Source organism: Zerene cesonia, chromosome 10 (assembly GCF_012273895.1).
Source record: "Zerene cesonia ecotype Mississippi chromosome 10, Zerene_cesonia_1.1, whole genome shotgun sequence".
In the NCBI taxonomy this organism is placed as follows: domain Eukaryota; kingdom Metazoa; phylum Arthropoda; class Insecta; order Lepidoptera; family Pieridae; genus Zerene; species Zerene cesonia.
The window spans coordinates 1,537,780-1,562,294 of NC_052111.1; the positions used below are offsets into that span (position 1 = coordinate 1,537,780).

Below are 24,515 nucleotides of genomic sequence, written 5' to 3' on the forward strand. Positions count from 1 at the left end.
AAGTAATAAATGTTATTTGCAGTTAACAATTTTCTTTTTTCTTTATTACAATATTTATGGCAAGACTAGGTACATTCTTAGTAAGTCGGGCTTCCTATTTCCTTAAGATTCCGTCATATTTCCCTCGCTTGAGAAAATCAATGGAACTATTCTTTTTACATCGGTTTAATCGGTGAAAACATCGACGAACAAACACCAAAAAATACATACAGTAGAACAGAGAACCTTCTCCTTTTTTTTTTGGAAGTCGGTTAAACGGCTCATACAAGCGTCATCATAATATTATTGTCATGACGTACGTAACGTTCACTTAACGTTATTTTTAATGCCGCTTATTTGTAAAGTATAGTAGGGGGGGTATTTACGGCAAAGACACCTCGATAATCAAGCTATTAATGTTGAGAGCTTGCATATCCGCCTCGAAAAGTTTACGAGGCGTTATGATTTATTCGATGATGTCTTAGTTAACGTTCCATGAGTACAAACACCAAGAGAATAAAACGTTTTACGAGCTTTACATCCTTATTTCAACCTGAAGTAAATATGTTTCTAACGGTTGAATCTTTGATGGAGTATTGTTAAGCTGTTGTTTAGAGGTTTGTAACATTGGTGAATGTTGATCAAATTAGTTTAATGACAAATAATTTCATAGCTGAGACTGAAAAATAAAACATTTAGGGAAGTTTACTACAAAAGATATGATATGCTGATATTATCTAAAGATAAATAAAATGCAATTAAATTTTTAAGGAATATTTAAAAATGATATCTTTACATAAATATTTAATTTTTTTTTTTAATTCTCTTCCGAAATAGCTGGACCGATTCTCATGAAATTTTTTGTATATGCATACAAAATTAGAGGTAGTTCTGAGAACCGGCCAACGTCTATTTTTCTGCCTATATATGATAAGAGTAGGGCAGACAGCGTTTGCCGGGTTAGCTTGTCATATAAAGTAGTATCTACATCGGCATGGGTGAGATACCAAATTTTCGTACTCGTAATATGCAGATGTTTCAACATGTGATCCCGACATTAACGTATCATTTAATCAAAAAATATACAGTTATTTTCGTAAACCACAATACCTCAACATTTTCATGTGAACATAATAATAAATTGTTAGTTGGCATAATGTTGTTTCGTTGGTCTGTCTCTGAATTTTTTTTACAAGAATTGTTTTTCCATAGTTTGTTAATTTTCTGTTGTGTTGTTTTTGCGTGTTTATTGTTTTTTTATGTGAGCGCGAACCGTGTTGGAGGGTCGCTTTTGGTTTAGCTATCGTTCGTCGTACCTTTATGTCTAACTAATTCCTCAATAGGCTCTAATTATCGCCTTGTGAAGTTGAATGTACGATTACAATTCAAATTTATATCCAAATAAAGGATGCAATGCTCGTAAAAAGTTTTATTCCCTTGATATTTACTACGTCTATATTTCATCAACTTTATTCACTAACAATGGCGCTTCGTAAATTTTCTAATTATTATTCACTACGAGGCGGGAAATCAATTGATTCAATGGGGCTGTATTTTTTCTTATTGATTTTTCATATACATTTTATAAGTCAACTTCTCAGAAAAGGCTGGCTAACTATACGTCTCGCGTTCGGATATTGTGAATACAGCAGAATGTAGTAAAGTGGATGTTGATAAAGAGGTTACGTTACTGCTTCTTGTAGGTTAAAACCTAGTATAGTATTCTGTTATCGGTGTTTAAAACATATCAGAAATCAGTCTTAATTTTATACATTACAAAAATTTCCTATAACCTTACTCAATGATTCATCTATGTAGTTTTGTGTTTTTAATTTTTATTTAGATTAGAGTTTGTTAGTTTGTCTCTGCTTATAAACAAAGCTAAAGAGATTGTTTACTTGAATGCGCTAATCTCAGGAACTGCTGAGGCTATTTGGATGACATTTTGTCAGAAAGGGACATTTGCTTCATGTCTACAAAACATTACTGGAGGCATGTGAAACAGGAGAGCAAAACGACTGTGGGTCATGTAAAATATAGATACAATGAAAATCTAGCCTTTTAACTTTGTTTTTATACAATTATTTCTTAATAATGAAAAATAATCTCTGTTTTTGTGCGCAATATGTACAATAGAACTAGATATTAAGTTTGTTTTGAAGAACATAATTTATTAAAGCGCTACACATATTTTAATATTTTATTTGTACCGATACAGTTGCCGTGTAAACGAAAAAAATACAAACATGTTCAATGTGATATATTCGAAGAAATTAATTGCTTTAACCGGTTGATCACTACATTTAAACGTGTTTCAATAAAGTTATGAATAATGAATTCGGTCGATACGTGTCGAAGGAAAATTGATCTACAATTTATTAGTTATCAGTTACCACTATTTAAAGTACAAACGACTTCGTCAATAAACAAAAGCTGGCCAGTTTAAGAACGTTAATTCTATACTAGATATACAACACAGATATACTACAAGTTATTAAGTTGCCAACGTATCTAGCTTTTTCGTTTTTTTTTTAATTTAAGCCACTAAACTTTAGTTTTAACCCACGGGTATCTAATCTACGACATGCACATCTTTTCTATGGTACTTTTTATCCTCATTGTTTTTATATATTTAATCCACGTTGTTAGTATATATTTTTTTTCTTTGCACCTTATTTCACTTCGCTTTCTTAGACTACGAGATTGCATGTATTATGTCCTAAATAATATGAAAAAATTTGCAATCACGAAATAGAATGCACGTGACGATGCCACGGCACTTTAATATTGTTTACAAAAATACACTTTGTACCTAACTGCACTTATTTTTACGATTAAATTTATGTAGTTATTATTTAGTCATGTGATTGTGATTAAATGGCTGACATTCGTTTTTATATGGCGCCTATTTCATGTGTATTTAGTTTCTACCTATAAGTATTCAATTATGACGCTAAATGCAATTACATTTTATTTATATACTGTAATTGAATTATATTATAATATATAAAATTAATTATTTCGCAACATACATTTTCTATCTTTAGGTTTTATCCACTTTATTATAATATTTCGGAGAAATTTTAATATAGGCACAGATAACATAATACTATACTAGTAATATAGGTTTGTTAATATATATCAAAATGCTAAAGCAGAGCGATAGGGAATATTTCTAGTTCTACTAATTATGTTTTGAGCAATATTACGAAGGTTAAAGTTTGAAAAATTGTTAAAATGTTCAAAATTTGTTAAAATGCACAAAATCTAATGCTAATCTGAAATAGTACCTAAAACTTGAGTAATTCTGAATATTAAATATTGAAGAAATGAGTTGTTACCGTAAAATATGCATATGTTTTAGATAAAAATAATATAACCTACTTATATAATTTTTCTCGTAAAACGTAAATATTTACATATTTAAAAATTGTTATTGATGATTATCCATAAGAAAAAGCCATATACCATAGCGGTCTTTTTTGTAGACCTTTTGGAGGTGTATAATATTGTAACTATCTCGTAGGGGCTCCATCTGAAACTTGACAACGACTTTAATGTGAGCGCAAATAATCAGATTCCGTAAAATAATGCAACTGAACTGCATCCATACATAATACATTCTTACAAACTTTCGCGTTTATAATATTAGTAGGACTTGTAGGATTGTTATAAGTAGCGGCAACAGAAATTTATCTTCCCTGAAAAATTACTTCTTAATTACCGCTGTTCATGAGACCTAGTGACAGAAAGACGGACAGCCAGGTAAACAGTTAGAAGGACAAAGTCATTAAAATGATTAGCGTTTTTCTACTTTAAAATGTATATAAAATACAATGTTTTAAAGTTTAATACGGTTTATATATATGAGAAAATGTTTCCTTAAATTCAGTCTATCAAAGTATCGAAAAAAAAAACCGGATCGAAATTCTTTGCTTAGTTTTAAACATCTAGGCATATAGAATGACTTTCATTTCAAATAAAAAAAAATCAATTAACAACGGAATTTGCTAAAAAAGCATAATTCGACGTATTAAACGTGTAATGTATAGGCATTTGATAGAAAATCATTAGGAAGGAGGAGTAGGAACCATTTTATTAGAGGAAAAGTCAACTCACCTTATTTTTTTAACGAAAAATATTTAATTATCAATAAATTATCATTATATACAATATATAATAACACAAACACATTAAAGCTAGCGCATTATTACAATGCATTGAAAATGCAGATTTCTTGTAACTTCCTTCGCTCTCTATCTAGGGGGATGGCGCTGGCGCGGGCGCTGTGGTTGCGTCGATGCCTGAGAATCGGGGTGGGAAAAGAACGCATGCGGGAATCGAGATCTATCTTTACGACAAGCATTCGCGTTCCCTTGCGCCCTACCCGACCGACCAAAAAAATAAGCACACGAGAACGGGCGAGCCGCATTCCTCGACTGGGTCGACGGCACGGCCGGCCCCGCGCGCGCCGCTTCCCTCCTTCGCCAGTCATTTGCGCGCGTCGTTCGTGATAACTTGTCTGTTGTTCGTCCGCTCTCTATCGCGCGCTGTGTTTACAACTGTGTTTTTGTTATTGCTATAAAATAAACCTGTGACAGTGACATAGTGAAATATATTATAAGCAATCATACTTTATTATACAAATATATAACAGTGGTTCGAGTGGAGCAGACAGCCACGGCACGCGCCGAGCTCAGGTAGCGTTTCGTATGTTTTCAATCTGATTACGATTAGGCTAATCTCGTTCTACGGTGTCGTGTGAAGTGTTTATTTGCATCTTGGTTTTGTAGTACAGGTGTTACTATAACGGACGTCTCACGTCACGTGATAGCATACATGAATCGACTAACACGTGGTGTGGTGTAAACAACAATGCTGCCTTGTCTGCACCGCGCTCCGCGTCGCGCCTCCGTGAGGCGGTTGTGCCCAGTCTCCAAAACACGCCTGCATGCGCCATGTACCTGTTTCGTACGATTCATATTCATCTATACATTTTATGCTATGTTGATTACAAACATAGAACTAAAATATAGATAGCTGGATTTGGATTATAGTGTTTAAACTCACGAAGCTCGCAAAATTATCAAGTCCTTAAGATTTAACCAAATCTATCTATCTGTATATCTTCGTTCTTCTAAATTACGCAGTTTCAACTTATTATAAATCTATTTAATTTAATGTGATTTATTTCAATATATTTGTCGAAATGTCCTTTCATATTTAAATGATCTCAATAATAGAAGAAAAAAATACACCATTCATAATTTATTCGTCTTGCATATTAAACATTTAACATTATATACTTATTAGTTATTACCGTACGTACATATATAAGGTTAAATTTTTATTTCACATTTTGTTTATGTCGCTGTCTCGATTTGTTATAAAAGCGGTTGATAAGGATTTTATTATTGTGTGATAAATTTACACGCATTAAAACCATGGCCGGAGCCTAAACAAGTCGAAGTCACTTCTTTGTCGCTATGAAAATATAAATCAGCATAAAACATTTCTATAGATAATTAATCTGATGACAATATTGTGATGATGATGATGATGATGTCGATGAATAATATATCTTCGTCCTTATATCCTAGTCTATATATTATTTCGTGTTCTGTACTTTTCTATCTGGATGAGTTGATATCACATAATAAATTATAAAAATTTCATGTAGTTAATATATTATGTGTAATTTTCAAACATAAATCGATTCACAATAGAAAATAATTTATAAATAATCCAAACCCCATTCAAAAAACATTAAGGAAGGTTAGGTATGTAAATATCTCTATAAGTAATAATACGATTATATACTGTAATAATTCAATGTAAATTTGGTTAACTACTTAAAACTCTTTTATTGATACATGATTATTTTTATTAAAAAGTCTGTTGAAAGTGTCGTGTTTTTTATAATAAATAATTATTATTATCTGTATTTTGAGGACGTCATATTGATAACAAACTTCAAGAATTGTTTGTTTACCTTTAGTGATTTTCGTGAAATTTAGATAAAACGTAACAAAAAACGTATAAAGGAAATATTACCTTAAATATGAGTAAAAAAAAACATATATAATAATATAAATAATATAAACTAAGTAAATATTTGTAATGATACAATATGATACATGATATAGAATGGCAATTTTATCATTTGAAGTTGACTTGTTGTTTTCATTTGATTTTAATAAAAACTAAAAGCGAATTATGCAGTAACAGTCCTAGTTCACTAGGTAAGCATTGATTCATTCATATAAAACCATATTAAATTTGGATAATTAATAATTTTATATTTTTGTTCGTACGTCTAAGTTGTGAAATGATTGACACCATTTGCACAAGAAATGGCGGTAAATCCAAAAAAAATGGTGTTGCCAATCAAAACGACAGATATTTCTAGGCAAACTGTGAATTTTTGGATGCTCATCAAAATATTGTGTAACAAAAAAAGGTACAGTTTGCATATTATACACTATTTTTTATTGTTTATTGAATTTCCCATAAATTATTACTTGTATAACTAATCATCAATTAAATATAAACTTTATGGTACACCTTGGCATACCCGCATAACATTGCGTTTATAAATGTATGAGAGCGAAAGAATCCATATTCTCATAAATGGACGCTTAGTGAATCTTTAAACATTTTAAAATCATGTTTTACAATACACCATTTTCAGCGTGAGAATATTATGTATCTGTTAAAACCAAACAATTACACCAAATACAAAGACGTCACGCCAAAAACAAATGGATGACGGAACAGCTAACGCACGATTAGCCTCTTAAGTACCAACCTTCATACACGGTAACTCTATCGAAGTTCATGAGACTTTCTCAGTGATGTCTTTGGCCAAGCCTAATGTGTAGATAATTAGGGTGCTATTAGATCTGGCGTGCATGTGACTCTGTGCGTGATGAATGACGAGTATTGGCCGGTGACGGGATGCTCGGGAGTGAAGCAACGACATAAAAACACAAGAAACTATTCGATCGTGCCAAATAATATATATACCTATCGCACCACGCATCATCTTTAATTTAGCTATAATTTACGTAGAAGGTAACTATTGAGTAATCTGCCTTATAACGAGCAATAGTATTTAAGATATCTGCTGTTAAAATACGCTTCTAAATGCGTTTGTAAGTATTTGTTTGAAAAAAAAAACGTAATTAAGCCTTTTAGTCACTTCTTTATGTACTAGTGATAAATTATTTTATCTATAATTTTTTAACTTTCCGCCCACGAACGAAGCGGAGTCGTATAAAAATTTATGCGTAATTCTTTCCATTTTTTTCTACTTATTTATTTTATAGTTAATTAATAACAATATATAGCTGAAGAGTTTGTTGTTTGGTTAAACAAGCTAGTCTCAGGAATTCCTGATTTTTAACTACAAAATTATGTTATGTATTCAATAGTCTTTTAATAATTGAGGAAGGTTATATAATAATGTACGACGCGGATAAACCCGCGGGGCACCGCTATTATTGGATATTAAAGATTCTTATTTATCGTTGTCTTGAATATTATCATTCTTTAGAAAACATTTTTATTGCATAAAAATGTAAGTATAAACATTATTTTGCACATAATAGGTACTTAGAAGCAATTGCGGGGATGAATGAATAAATAATAATAATTACTATCATGTTTTATAATTGAAATATTCAAGGTGTTATAAATATTCTTATAATAGCCTTTTTCAAGACAGAATTAACTTGAAAATGCAGAAATTTTTAAATTGAATCTTTTATGTAAAAATTTATTAAAAAGGTGGGCAGTGCCCCGCGGTTTCACTACTTCCTGAGACTAGCTAGTTCAAACAAACAATCGCTTCAGATTTATGTTATTAGTACCTATAGTAAAGATCATTATTTTTATAATTGCATATATATCATAACATAATATATATAATAACTATATATTCATAACTTTAAGAAGTGTTTAGTTGTAGTGAGTATTGTGTAGTATGCTACATTAATTTAGAAATGTGAGTAATGACGGAAAACTCTAATAGCTTGTTTTTCACTAAAATCGGTTAGCAGTTTCAGTCCACCTCACTACCATCAGATGCCATTTTGTTATATTACTTATGTAAAATAAAAGTCATTTCAGATTGGCGTATGTTATACAGTATTGAATTAGTAACAGAATAAGAAGCGTGTTTATAAATAACTATATCTACATTGTAAATTATGTTCAGCTGTTGCTTGTTAGCGATAAGAGAGTTCGTATATACCTTGAAGTCTTATCAAAACAATGTACCGAAAACATTTCGCAGTTAATGTGGCCATGAATCGATGTGCCTCACTCACCTATACATTTGTTCAATTTGCTAATTTAACAAATAAAAATGGGTAATGTGTTTAATTTAATCGCTTTAAGTAGAGCTCATGCTGTTTTTTCACATATACACTCGTTGGAATATTTTTAACACGTTTTTATTAGTTTCACTTGTATGTTTGTATGTAACCCACTCCTTTAGACTCGATTTTGAACTATATTAAACTGAAAGATTAAATTCAATTTACTCACATACCCATTATTAGGATTGCCACGTTAACGTAATAAATTTCTTAAATGAGTATTCTCTGTATAAGAACAAGTGAAGCAATATAGTTAATTCTATCAATTTAGGATTAAAGCGTGTTTCTTAGTTTTTCAAACTATGTTTATTGTTTAAAAGAAACTAAGTATACACGTAATGGTATACATAATTACGTTGTGAACATTTTGCTAGGCTTTTCTAGAACTTTATTGTAATTTTTACAGCAATCCGTAGAGCACATAGTAATATCGAATCGTGTCACCTGGATCATGCCAATTTTTTTTTTATATATTATAGTTTTTACTTTATAATACACCCCGGTGAGAAAGCGGTTTTAGGTTATAGTTCGTCTGAATTATTTTCTTATCAATTAGAAAATTTTGCATACATAAATGTCAACCATTTAAAAAACGTGCCATAACATTCTTTTATTTAAATATGCAATGAATTGTGCACTCTTTTCATACAAAATAATTAGCAGCGACAGTAATACGAAATCGTACGACGCCAATGGGTAGGGAGTAGAAACATGTAGGTTAAGCTGCAATGAGGTTATTCCGCGTGTTTCTTGCGAGACAGGCATCAGAGGGTGGGGTGCAATGTTTTGGCCACGAAATATCGCGCCGCCGCACTGGCCGCAGGTCGATCGATCGTGCTGCGTTGCGCTGTTCTATTATTTATTACCGAAAATATGGCGGCGTGTGTGGCACGCGGTCGTCAACCTCCGTCCGCCACGCTATGGCGCGTAAACAACTCGGAATGCAGAGCAGCGCGGGAAACTTACCTCCCTTGTCCCTTGCCTACCTGCCGAGCGGTACGTGAACGTCCGCGAAACCCTACTACGGGTACAGGTTGAAGCTACTGCAAACTCGCTTTTTACTTTTTATTTCCACTCAATCGTATTTCTCTTTCGCTCCATCTGCATCGTCAGCGTCGCAGCGGCGCTAAACTAACAACGTGCTATCCACGTGTTAAGAGCACGAGTGCAGTTTCTAGCAATGCATACTTAACAATTCTTATGGCTATTCAATGTATTGTGTTTTATAGGCGCGTATCTGAACGCAATGAAAAATTCATTGATGGTTGAAGCCTAAATGGAATGTGCAAGTTTTATGCATTTAACTTACCTGTCTACTTGCATTTGACTTAGATTATATATTTTTTAATATACTTAATTGATTTAACATCATAATTACTATAATCTCATAAACTCATTTAATGTGCTATTTTTAAAGCACTGAATCTAGAGCTTGTAAGATTTTAACTGCTTATTCTTAAGTCTATCTGTGTATGGTTAAAATAAAATAACGGTACAAGTATGAAGACTGCATTTAGCGTTTACGCATTTATGTATTCAACGTATAATAAATGTTGGATTTTACAAATATTTATCGCTTTAATACCTTTAACCAAAACTGTATGAAAAACATTTCTTTTTTTTATGATTTTACTAATGTTATATTTTAAACATCAATAAATAAATTTATTTCGTAATCCGTGGTTAATACCTCAGAGATCACTTTTGTTTATAATGGCAAAAAGTACTTATGTTATTTTGACGATTCCAAAGCGCTTCTGAAGAAAGTCTAGTCGAATCAATAAATGTTTGATGTTGAGTTTAAAATTACATGCGAAAAGTCTTATGGCCACCCTATTGGAAAGGGACACATCACCTCCACATTACTCCTCTCGCTCGACTCGATTTTCAGCCGCGAAAGCTCCGTCCTGTTTAGATACTATATCCATCCTTCGAATTTAACGGAGCCTACGTCAAAAAATATCCGTGCTCGCAATTTGCGTAGACAATACTCTTACTATTCGAAAGGATGACGAAAGTTGGGTCTGCGCTGCCAAAAGTTAGTTCCTTTTACGCCCGGCGGGGGCGATTTTCAAATTCTCATACAAATCTTCGCGATGACGATACTTTGACGAGAGTGTGACGATAGTTTACGTGCTCGCGTCTCTACGGATAGTATTGACTGTATGTACATACAAGCAGCCCGCGGCCTATCTCACGAATATTTTTACACTAACGTTAGTAGATAGTCGTGTATATGGGAGGTGTGCACTGCTTAAGGTAAACAATAAAGCTTAATGAAATAATTTTTATTTATCTAGTCTTCCTAAATTTAGTTCTCTAGTCTCGTTCTTATTGGTTTCACGAGTGATTTTTTTTTGTCTTGGATTGATTGGTGCATCGTACATTGTATAAGTGCATAACTGTAAAACGTGTGATAGTCGATTTATGGTTTTTATAATATATACTATATCGGTATTAAAGTTCGAGACTGGACTAGTAGGTAAACTTATGAGTTTAGAATATTTGATAGTGTGATATTCACAAACGATTGCATGTAAGTGTGGCGCACATACATGAGACTCGGCGCCTACGACCCTCCCGTAACTCTACGTTTGTATAGATTTGCATAGGCTCATGACATGGTACGGTACACGATCACAAAGTTTGAATCTATTTGTAAGTAAGCTATGTAAACCGCGTTGTATTTTGAAAAATATTGTGTAAGGTAGGTACTTTATTACAATTTTACAGTTTGTTATTGTTTTCGTAAATACCTTATCTCGCCGAAATTGGAATTCCACATTGATAATTTTGTAATTGGAATAAAGTAAAATTTACAATTACAATTGGTTTGATAGCGGTATCAATGTCATCGTTAGTAATCATCATTGAAAACAAAAAGATTTTGATAATTCACAGCGTTGGAAAATACCGCTGGTATAATGGCAGTCTATGCCATGCTATTGCCTTCACTAGCTTCAATTATAGCGATTGCTATTACGTAAAAAACGAATAGTTCGTGAAAATTGCTAATCTATTCTGCGATTCGTGAACAATTGTTTTTTTTATAAAAGCACTTAAGTTTTTCTAATAATGCTTAATCACTTGTTTACTTTATGACACTTTACCGGTTGGTTGGCGTGGGAATCACAGAGGCTCCCACGCTAATTACCAGCCACTCTTTGTGTCTTCTCCGAGCCGCGCTATCGGTGAATGAATTCATATTCATTAATGAAATTTCCACAGTTGTAAAGAGATTGCGGATTAATTGTTTAAGTAATAACAATATATAAATACACCACGTGAATTTCGCGCTCATTCGCGCGTCATTTAGAAAATTGAAAACTATTATTACAGAATCTAAATATCTATAATGGAATAATGTTAAATTAAAAGGAAAATATTTAAAGTACTTACGATAGTGCTGACGTATTTTGACATGTTTGTTTTTAAATTAAACGTTTACGAAGAACTTACATCATGAAGTGACGTCAAGGAAGTAAGCCAAACAAATAGAGATAGGCATCTCGGCGGGCGTTACCCGACAGTTATTAATAGTAACTGTTTGGAACTGTGAATAGAATGGTAGTTAAAAAGTTGTAACTCAAACGCTCAATCGGCTTTTTTCCAACCATGTGACTAATGAGCTGCGAGCATAACAAGTAACGTCGTAAATTCGACGAGTGCGACGTCTCATATTTCATCTTGTCTGAAAAACATTTTATGAATGGCTGAAACGTGAGATGCACGCGTCTTTTTAACCGAAAATCTTGTTTGTCGGGTTCATTGTACTAACGTTGTACTGTGGATTGCAATTAGGCTATCTCTATTATAATTTGCGAAATTTATCACTAAGTACTTAACATTATTGTTCATGCAATACCTACTATGATTATTTATAATTTATGTTATTAAAATTTCCACGGCATCTCGTTAAATTAAAATACTTATAATACACGAACTGTTTACATTTGATTATATCCAGAGATTTTTAAATGACTGCTTATCAATCTGAGAAAGAGCCAATTTGGCATCAAGTCTTGTGTAATCTTGTTCTATGTGTGTGACCGTGTTCACTGTTCTGTATCGTGAAATCAATTGTTTAATCTATAATGACGTTTATTATCGTGTTGTCTAGACAAATCTGTAAAATTAAGGTCATAACAATACTTGTTACAGATATCGGACATTTTGCCTATAATGATGAGCGAAACATTCTACTTATTGTTTGTTCAATAGGTATTACGTAGTCTATGCGAAGTGGTCGTAAGAAACATTTGATAAAAATGTACTTGAAATTAATTTTGATTTTTTGTTTGTAGCTCGGGACATGCGGGCAGAGGCGAGCGTTCGCGCGGCGTAATGCGGCGCGCGGGCGATTGGGTTGCGTGGCCGGCGGCGGCATGCGTGCTGCTGCTAGCCTGCGACTGCGCATGCGCCATCGAGATGGTTGCACCTGGGAGTGAGTGTTATTCTTCTTATATATTTTATATACAATTGTCATATCTGATTTGAATAAAACGTAAACTCACAGGCAAATTTATATGGTATATCATCGCATTTTTAAGTAGGCTTATGTTTCTTTAAATGTATGAGTACCTGGAAATTTTTGCACGTAACTAGTGATAAAATTCTGATTAATCCTACTACGTTTTTTGGGGAAGCAAGCAAAATATAAAGTGTGCAGAATTTGATTATCATTCGGTACATTATTACCCAATTCTAAAATATTGTTATATGGTGATAGCTGAATTAAATTATTTAAATATTAGGGCAAGCAAAGTAGGATAAACCCCACAAGATAACACACGTGTGACACAAATCAAGAGTAAAGTGTGGGGTGCTGGGTAAAAAATTAAGTACACTGTAAACCAAATTTTTATACCTGCTACGTATTTATTACTAAACATTACGTTACGTTTTCATTCTATACTTTTGATAAAAATGAATTGAAATATGGATATCTCCGCTAAGATTCATGAATGAATTTGTTTTATGTTTGAAGTTATTATCTACATTCTAGAATGAATGACCTCTAAATTATCTGCCGATTTAGCCGGCAGCTGTATAAAGTGAAATATGTATCTATAAAATTGTTTATATTCGTTTGTTGTTGGAAGCGTCTAAGTTTTTATTAGGTATTAAATGAAATTATTTCATAAACATACAACATGGTTTATAAGTAGATAAAAGCATACACACAATTATGTTTTGGTATAATTTATTTGTATGAATTAAAAAAAATCTCTAACACAAATAACACATGTGTAAATACTTATAAAAATCAAAGTCGAATATACTTATAATTATAAAGAATATTAAATAGTAAATACAAATAAAATCATTCGTATTTACGATTTGTTCGACGACGATTTGTTCCAATTAAACATAAAACCTCAAATTTTATTTAACGAGTAGAATTCATTGCACGACATCCTTAACTTAAAAATATTTAATCGTCCATATTATAAAAATAATGCAAGCCTCATAGGAAATTTTGTACGATTGACGAACAACCAACTGAAGTCATTTATTATATTCTTTAGCAGGTCTGCTTTATGAAATTTATTTTACGACTTGTTAATGGATACGCGTCGTTAATTGCACAACCAAAATAATTAATCGTTTCTCGAACCGGTACTTCGTAAGGTGGTTACACAAATATTAGCCATTAACGCAATACTTTATTATAAACTTTACTAACAGCTATGGATGTAATAGTCTGATACTAATTAAAATAAGGAAATTCTCCTTGAGCATTAGAAGTCGGAACTATAATTTAATTTAACAGACATCTGTGCAGTTGATACAATGGGAATCCAAGTTTATAATGTTCGACACGTCATACTCGTATATTGGCTGTCGCCTGTCACACAGCACGACGCACGAGTCGTTTTGCTGTTTCAATAGGGTTCGTGAGTCGTGAATTCGTGATATTGTTCGCAAATGAATAATAGAAACGCCCAACTGCTAAAATAATAAACTGTATGATAACAGGGAATGTTGTTTAATATAGAACGGCTACATATTATCATAGACAATTATCCTCCTTTCGCTTTTCTGTTATATATATCAAGTGAAGTGAGTGAAGGGGAAATAGTACAATATAAATATTTAAAACGATTTTGCAATTGTTGTTTTTGTTATTGAACGTTAAGTATATTCCATTAAGGTAAATGCATTACGGCTACATTGTAACGGTTCATGAACATAATATTCCGTAAATTAGCTGTGTTTATGTTTCGAAATAAAACCAATCGAATCGAATGTACCAAGGGACACTTATAACGTTAACACTTATTGAAGTATAAATAATTCATAAAACAGTATTCTACTATCAATTTTATCATCGGAGCTATCAAGGGCGGAGCGACGTAGCGTCGTTGAGTGTTTGTATTTTGTGTGTAATGTAAGCAACCGCTGGCCGTCCGTTAGCACGCCGGATATTTGCAAAAACTTCCGCGGACGTTGATCCCTCCCACCGTGGGGCCACTTGTGGGTCGTGATTATTTATATTTATTTATTTTTCCCCATGCTATTAACGCGTTATCGAACATTATCGCCGCGTATGGCGCTCTACAAATTACTATGAATCTCCTACGTTGTGGACAATAATAATTATTATCACTTCTAAGAGGTCACGGTCGTTTCGAGTCAACTGAGTCTCTCAGCTTCATGTTTTTGACAATTATCACGATGTTTAATGTTCTTGTACATATCGATGGAGTAAATTCGTTATTGACGCATTTTTTTTAATCGACGTCCAAGAGTTTTTTTTTTCGATGCACCTATGTCCATCCTCTGCAATTGAATGGGTGTTCCTGAGCAAAATGCGTGACGTTGATGCTATTTTTGTCTGTATCCCAAGAAGAGTGCCGTGCACATTGCACATCATGCAGCGTTCTCGGTATCACGTTTCTGTTAATCCAAGATAACAAGTCAAGTCGAATTTCTGTTTGTTGTTTGTTTGTGGTTCTGCGCGCCAGCCGCGCTGAGGCCTCGTTAAGGAGGCGCCTCGCATTATCTTACGAACGGAGCCGAAATTCATTCGACCGTGTAATATGTGCGCCGATATCGAACTTCACGATATAAACACGCACTGACGTTTCAGCCGGTGTTGTTGGACCGCTAATGAAAATGAGACGATTTTGACATTGTGGGAACTGAATGTGGCCTGTCGTTTGAGGAGCGTATGCGATTTAAAAAAAAAAAACAACGAGTTTTCTTGTTTTTTCGATAGCAGAATCGTAATGTTGTAAACAGATTATTCAAAGATTTACGGTTAAAGAAAGGTAACGCCTTGGTTAAGTGCATTATTACTTAAATAAAATTGCATTTCTTTCGGCAGTTTTTCAAACCGAAAGGCAATCTCGGCATAGTGTTACACGGAAATTGAGGTCAACTTTATCTTTCAGGACAACATTATTTTAATTTATGCGTTTGTCTAACGGAAGATATAGTGTTAAAGTGCACTACGGAGCCTTCTCATAAGAATATGACAATTGAATATAATTTTTTTAACCAGTTTTAGAAAAGACAAAATGCAAAACACTTCACACTAATATTATATATGTGAAAGTTTACGATACTTTTTATCCCAATTAAATGCTCTTTTGGGATAAAGCAGAAATCTTGATATCCATGCGGACCTGGGAGGAGCGTCTAGTCTACCATATATTTATTATATGAAAATAAAAAAAAGATATTATATGCATACACCGCATTGTTTGCATCACTTTTGAGAATTCATTTTAGAAAATTATTAATAAATCGCTTTAAAGATAAATCAACGCGCGCAATCGTTTTCTTAGAGGCTACAGCGCCGTTCATACAATTTTGTATCTACGCTTAAATTAATGCATGAACTTTTGGTGGGACGCTTTTGATCAGACATGATATGCTCTCTGCTCATGCTGCTTTTTGCTTATTTTATCTTGCATTGGAGATAATACACAGAACAATACAGCATGATTGTAACAGAAATGTCTCATCTTTTCTAAGACAAACACCGGACAGACAGCGACCTACTTTCACGCCATTCATAAAAGTATTACAATATCAACGGACTTTGAACCTGCCGGTAAACATCGCCAGATAACTATGTATTTCACAACAGTTTTTACACAATTCAATGGTTTTCCCGCCGCGTCAATGCTTTTTAACCGTCCTATTATTTTCCATGTTATGTTTTTGGAAAACCTGTGTACACAATCGCTGAATACAAGCTGAATGTAAACGGCGGTATTCGTTCAGTTCAAATCTTTAATTGAACAATTATGTATTCCATAAACCATAAAAGTGATTGGGAGCGCATATAATAATTTATTACAAAGCAATCAATGGCCTCGATGAGAAATTAAGTGGCGTGTGGGCAAATCAAAATATTTATTAAACTCGTACTTATTTCGAGAGATGACAGCATTTGTTTTATAAATGCTCGTGAAAACTCAACATTCAACAAGGCCGTTGCCTCCGCGTGCTTCGCTCTTAACTAAAAACACGGTAACATTCGCTATACGAACCCTTATAAATAAGTAAACAGTATTGATCATGGCTATTCTAGAGTTGTATTTAGTCATGTTAATATGGTAAATTATACGACTAACGCATCGCATTGCTACGATCTCACATCGATTTGTACCTATTCAACGTGCTGCTCTAATAAATGTTTAATTATGTAGGTACCTATATAAATAACAAATTTGGAATGGTACTCTTAATAATAAAATAAATAACGGTTGTTGCGTATTATTATTTGAAGGAGAAAAGATGAGTTCTGCCAATTACCCTACCCTAATAATCTGGCACATCGCGTGCACAGTCACCAGCTGTCGTCGGGGTCATCGGCCTCAGCCCAGACTACCCCATCTACGACCCTCTATTTAGATTCGCATGAATTAAATTTCCGCTGCAAAGCCAAGCTCTACATTTTGTTTTCAACACACTCGAAAAATGACGATGGGTGTGCATTTCATGATAGCTAACTTGAGAATATGTCCGTTACACCATTACCATTTACAGAACACCCGAGTATATCCATTTAACTGACTAAATATATTAAACTGAAACGTGAACCAAAATGTTGAGCGCCCATGTTTTTTGAAAGTCGGTTAAAAATGATAAATACGATGAAAACACGCTGGTTTTTGACTTCGAAGAAACGATAACACTTGGCTAATAAATATCAGTGATAAAATCAATGGCGCCGAGAAATTTTATCTTATCATTTTGTCCGGATACCCGGTATTAATGTTTGTTATATGTTATATTTGATTAATAATATAAATAAAAATACGTCTTGCATACGTATAACGCGACGTTAGGTAGAATATGACAAGTATTCGGAAGTGTTATGAGAGTCCAAAGATTAATGATAGCACTTAGCAATACGGTTTTTCCGGTTGGCGCTAAAGCCTTGCTACATATGAAATATAGTATTTTCTTGTGTTTGATTTTACGCGATTATACATTTAGAAATTAAAGACTTTATAACGGATTTAAAACGCGATTTGTTCATTATATTATATTAACCCGACGTTTCGAACTCTTTACAGCGAACGTTGTCACGGGGAGACAGTCGTGAGACTGTGAGACGTTTAAAAGTCTTTAAGTCTAAAAAGAAAAGGTGTTCAATTTTAATGGTTTTTTGTATTTGTTACTACATTTTCAATGGGTGAAGTTAGGAAATATTCGTTGAATTTTTAAAATTCTGTAGTGGTATTATGAATCGATATCATTGGATAACATGTTTTGTTACGATTAATGTTATTTTTCTTGCTAACCGGAATTAAAATAGTCGCATATTTTAAAAGGCTTGAATTATTTTATAAAATTATTGATACGCTCAACCGTAGACCATCCACATGTTTCAACCATGGGTTTCAACTTTCATTTTATATTAAACTAGCTATATTCTCTTAAAGTTTCTCCCAAGGTCCTGTATAAAACGTAAAATACCGTGAAACCATTGCATAAATATTTTTAAGAACGAGTTTAAATAATAATCAATAAATATTTCAGTTGCTTGATATTTTTCCCTCGTTCAATTCGTTTTAAGGTATGTACACTTTCACTACATTGCTTTTTAAATATTAATACAATGACTCATACCTTCATGTAAAGAAATCCTGTTTTGAATGTATACCGAAATCTATATCTATACTAGCTATATTAACTTGAGGAGTTTGTTTATTTGACATGCTGATCTCATGAACCTATGAACTTTGCTTTCATCTATTTCTTCTTATTAATCGGTATTCGGTATTTTCTCGGTATGAAGTTCTGCAGTATTGTTTCTTTCGATATAATGTTGTCTACGAGTTTGAGTGATGCTGATATTTTGGTGATTGGTCTTCGTTTACGTAAAAAAACGTTACTGGCGTCATACCTTACATGTAATATGTATTTTTCTAAAATTCGTTTTATTTTTATCTATCTGTCTGGTTGAATAATAATAAATTATTTGACATTTATTGCAACTAAGGAAATGTTTCATGATCAGCGCTTTTAAATCTTATTGCTCCAGCTATAGTTTTATGAAAGATTTTTGAAGGCAATAAGTTTAAATGCATGTGTTTGCGATAAACTCCGTTTGACGATAGTCCGCGACGCGGTATACCAAACTGATCGGGAAGATCAGTTTAAGATGATAAAATATTTTCTTTACTACATCAACAGACCTTTGGTATTTATCTAAGTATACTACAATTTATTTAGAAAACTTCGATTGCAATTATTTCCCAAAGCTCAGTAAAGTTGTTGAAATTTCATATTGATTTCTTCTCAACTTATAATAACAATAGAATAATTTTTTTGTTTTATTTTCACGATAAAATTTTTAACATATCCATTAATCATGCATTTAAAATAAATTAACAGTTAACTAACTAAAAAAATAATTATATTTTAATATCAAAGACGTAAATGTTCCTTATTATACATATTTATATAAAATCATAAGCTAACGCTGTTATGCCTTATTCTTATCATTTATGGGTATGAAAAATAGATGTTGGCTGATTCCCAGACCGACCCGATATGCACACAAAATATTATGAGAATCAGTCGGAGGAGGTTATGGTAACTAACATATCATGACAATCGGTCCAGCTGATTTGGTAGAGCATGGTATAAACTAACATTGTGACATGAATTTTATATATATAAACATAAAGATTATATGTCATATTGCATATAAGAACAGGAATCGATGAAATTTATAACGTCCAAATATTTGCGAATGAAGGCACAGTAATCGTAAACGTAATTAGTCATTCATTAACCAGATCTATTTTATAATACATTACGATGCCGGATTAGTCATTAGTATGGCCTATATTAATTACTAGTAATTAATAATAATTTGCTTTAACTTAGATAAAGGAACATAATACGCGACGCATGCCTTATTGCATACTTAACCTTTTGATACTGTTATTTACTATGAGGTAGTAATTATCAATACAATATTATGTATTCAAAATTAATAATAACAAAAGATAACTACGACAGCTATATAAACATTAGAAAATTAATAGCTGGGGACATGTCAACAAATACATGAAATGCAATGAAGTCTATGTATTCACACATTTTATACCAATAATGATACAATTTAAATGTGTAAAAATATTGCAATCTATAAATATGATAGTATCAGTTGTGTCATTCACTATATTATTTTAGGTCGAAATTGTTTACGCGGGTATCGTTTTTGCGAATAAACAAGATATGATATCATATAAAAAAAAATCATTGCTAATTCACCGGTGCGCCGTTTCAGATACAAGCATAAATATTATTTTTTAACCTCCAACTGACATTAACCGCGCGCGCATTATTTGCCACCGTCGAACAATATGTGTTTGAAAGTTGTGTTCGGAAAAATTCGCGAGGTTATAGATAGAGCGAGAGACCGCGACCTACCGCACTCTGCCGATGCGGCCCCGGCCACGCCACTCGCCGGCCGATAAGCCATCGCATACACACTACAGACTACAGACTACACTACGCGCTATACTTCAGTACTCTCACTCATGCGAGATTATATTATACATGCATCATGCGAACGTTATGTTATTAATTAATTTTGCTATCTGGATAATGTCCACTTTGTTCAACATCGCAGTGTACAAGATAGTGTACACAGAATTTAATGACACATATTGCCGTCATATAATAATAACATGCTTATTTAATTGCAAACACAGAAATGCATTAACTCGGTTAGAATATGCTGTTTACATTTCAAATTAGATTATTATTTACTAGCTGTGACCCGCGGTTGAAACCGCGTAAGTAAGGTATAAAAAGTGACTATGTGTTATTTCAGTTGTCCAGCTATCTACGAAGCAAATTTCATTGCAATCGGTTCAGTAGTTTTTGCGTGAAAGAGTAACAGACGCACACATACATATGCATCCATCCTCACAAACTTTCACATTTATAGTATTATTATTCGCCAATAGATGTCACGAAGAGTCATAATAAATTGGGACTACTCAAACGCCTCCTATTTGTTAAAAAAGTAAGTTTAAGTCGAGAAAACACGAATAAAACACGAATGTGACATTTTCTAAAAAAAATTCCTAGCTAGATCGATTTATCGCCCCCGAAACTCCCTATATACTAAATTTCATGAAAATCTTTGGAGCCGATTCCGAGATTTCAATTATATATATATATATATAATTGCTCGTTTAAAGATATAAGATATTGATTATTTATAAGCCGTTTATAAGAGCATAAGATCTTATAGTAATCCATAATAAATAAATAAAAGTATAATCATAATAAACCTCCCGGTATTTTATATTTCTATTGCATATGTATATCTGAAGATATCTAGAGAGACAAGGTCTTCCGTTTCGTATACTGAATTAATTGTCAACAACCGATGTTCACGGACATTCCCAAATTTCTTAGAAATCATATGAATTTCGGCCTATAACGTTAGCAGCCTACATCAGAGTCGTATAGAAAAAAAATGACTTTATCGAAACAACACGTTCATTGATAATGCATTGATAGTGGAGTCTTGGGACTACTTTGAATATTTTTCGGATATCGGAATAATAATATTCAAAATTGGCAGTGCAAATAAAGTGGTCCATTTTAAGTGGCCGTTTGAAGGTGACCTAAAAACTATGGAAAATATTGTGCCAGTAAAAGAAACAAGCAGGAAGTAAGTTGTATGTAATAGTGCATACGTAATTAAAAACTGTTATTATTTAAGAATTGATAGAGGCGCCGCGCAGACGCGCCGGCGGATCGGTGGCGCGGAAATCGCAATGAGAGCCTAGCACACTTACAAGTCTAGTATTTCTACCTGCTGTTTAAGTACTTAGTTTTTATAAACATATCTACCTTATCATGCGAATCCTACTATTAATTTTGCATATATGAGCTTGGTTTTATAAAATACTACCTGCTCGCCTTCAGACGTCGCCTGGCTCGACGAATGGGTTTAAGCTACACTGCTTTCTATAATGTATTATTATACCTTTAAATATAAAATAAGATATAGATTAATATACCAAATTTCTACAAAATCATTCAGCCGTTACAGTGATAAAGCAACATTGTGTTAATACGTAGACCTACATTGTTTTCGTCGCTGTGTAGTATTAAGATGGTATACGGGTAATTAAACTCGACACTTTTTTCACGAAATATGATATATCGCAATTTGATTATTATTAGTAATATAAATGTTAAGGTTCATAATATGAACATTTTTCTGGACACAGTATTTATATTGGTTGCAGGATTTTTGCTTAGGGAAACACAAAACATCGATAAAATACAAAGCGGGGAACGTTTGAAATAATAAAACGCGCCGATCCAAGTAAAACAGACAGGAAAATATACAAATGTTCGTAGAAAAGTTGTAATGTATTGGGAATGTTGTTAGTGTTTAGTTTTATATTTGTGATACAAAATGTTTAGGCTTCAAACATTGCATATTATAAGGGACATACAATATATTATTTAGAACTTTATGTATTTATTTCATAAAAGTTAGTATTTGTTTATTTTTTATATGATTAGTATTAATATGTCATAAGAATATTAAATAAGTAATGTTTTTAGTCTGACAAATGCTTCAACTTTTAACACAACTTTTAACAAGGTTCTCACATTACCATTTTTAACCAGCTAGATGATATAAGTTAATCTGTTGTATAGTAGGTTTAAAACGGTTTATCCTTAACTTTTTTCATTAAATAGTAATTGGATATTTTGTGGAGACAGCTACTGCAACGAGAGTCCTGTAAAGCTTTACCTAGCAATAAAATAACCAATTCATTGTCAAACTAAATAATTTCTATCCTTATTGTGCGGGTCTAAACATTTTCAATTAATTGTTTTATTTTACTAGTCTAATAAGAACTTTAAAGAATAAAAAGAAATATATGAATCAAATATATTTAAAATACATATTTCCAATGATAGCAGTTCATATTTGATGGTCTGGTCATACTGTGAGTCGACATATTTGTTATCCGTGTAACTTTCGTTATTATTCCAATGTCATCTTAAATGCAGTTTCAAGGTTCATGGTAATATCTGGTTCCAAATTGGATACCGTTGTTGTGTTCTGATAAAGTTGATAAACGTCGTCTTTATTGAATTTGTTGTTATTCGCATTTTTTTGCTTTATTACATGTTAAATTATTCTCTGTGTTTACTGTAGTAGGAGAGGCCATGATCCTAAATGTGCTGCGATTTTGAATGGGTTTTCCCTATAATTGACTATTGTTACTGTTTATGTAATCTGCTGAATTGAGCATATTATATCTGTCAATGCAGATTCTGCCGCCATATGGCTATAAGTAATCAAATAAGACATGTCGCTGCGCCGTCATGAACCATATCTTCTAACTGTTTTTCATGAATAGTTTAATATGTAAAAAATTGCATAAAAAATGCATTATTTGCATGTTTAATCGTAGTATGAATTACATATTTTTGCGCATTTCACTTTTTATTTTTAGTTACATTATGTTTATTTTATAATCAGATATACACTTGCAATGTTACTACCAAATATTGTATAGTAGATTTTGTAACATGCACTCTGAAAATTATATTACATGTGACAATATTGCAATTTTTACTTTGAGTAAAAAATTATCAAATATAGGTAGGTATTCATAGAAAAGATGGGTCTTTGGTATATTGCACAGTTGCATATAACTCATAAAACACATTCCAAGTCCTGTGTATACTAAGTGTCATTCATTTACTAAATGGTATATCCTTGATAATATATAAGGACTAGATACGTATAGCAAAATAATTGCTTCTTATATATTTACATTTCGTATAATCGTTTAGTCTAAAAGTAAATTACATTTTATACCAATTTTCGATCATGAACTAGCTGAACAAAGTTTGCCGGTCAGCTTGTAAGATATGGATTCTACATAAGCACATATAGCAAGACTTGAGATGACAGATGGTGATTGAAAATAGACGGTTGTGTGACTCGAAGTTAATTTAGTCTCGCCCTATATTCAAAACAATAACAAGATTTCGGTCAAGAGATTGTACCTAATTGACCTACGTCTACTAGTTAATAAACATACTTAATTAACGTCATCAATTTTTATAAAGCGTAACACCGTGTAACGGTAACTTGGTGGCAAAGTAACATTGTTTTCTGACCAAGTTTTATAATATTTATTCCTTCACCGTGATCAAAGAATTCCTATTGCAAAACATCGCTTGCAACGCACGACAGGGCTGGGCAGATTTTACTAGAAAATGAAGCGTAGTTTCCTTGTTGTGCAATTAAAGACGTATGCCGAATAGATGACGCAGGGCAGTCACAGGCCAATAAGTTAACAACCTTAGTCGATAATTCGCGAAGGTGCGCGGTCGACGGCCGAACCAGTCATCTTTGCACGTTCCAATTAGTACAACTAGGTACGTAAGACGTATTTACAGTGGTCCCCCAGTATGGGCCTCATCGTCGGAACATTGGCGCGGACGTACAGGCGAATGAGCCCAATACCAGCTCAACTGCGTCGTTATTAGCTACACCATTGCTATAATCCCCTCACATTGGCCTGAACTCCACCTGGACGCACGAAGTTCGCCTCATTTTGTTTTTGCGTTCAATGTCAGCGTATCGGCTAATTTTATCATGATTCGTACACGCTACGTAAC

The 24,515-nt window shown here is 33.0% G+C and overlaps 1 protein-coding gene across 3 annotated transcripts in view; it reads left to right on the forward strand.

Moving 5' to 3' along the window:
* Positions 1 to 4,239: 4,239 nt before the first annotated feature.
* LOC119829235 (insulin-like growth factor 1 receptor) overlaps positions 4,240 to 24,515 on the forward strand; it is a 65,865-nt gene continuing 45,589 nt past the window's right edge. For all 3 annotated transcript variants that reach the window (XM_038351625.1, XM_038351627.1, XM_038351626.1), the window contains exons 1-2: positions 4,240 to 4,679; positions 12,665 to 12,804. In XM_038351625.1, coding sequence (XP_038207553.1) covers positions 12,705 to 12,804 — 100 coding nt within the window. In that variant the 5' untranslated portion in view covers positions 4,240 to 4,679; positions 12,665 to 12,704. The remainder of the gene's footprint in view (positions 4,680 to 12,664; positions 12,805 to 24,515) is intronic.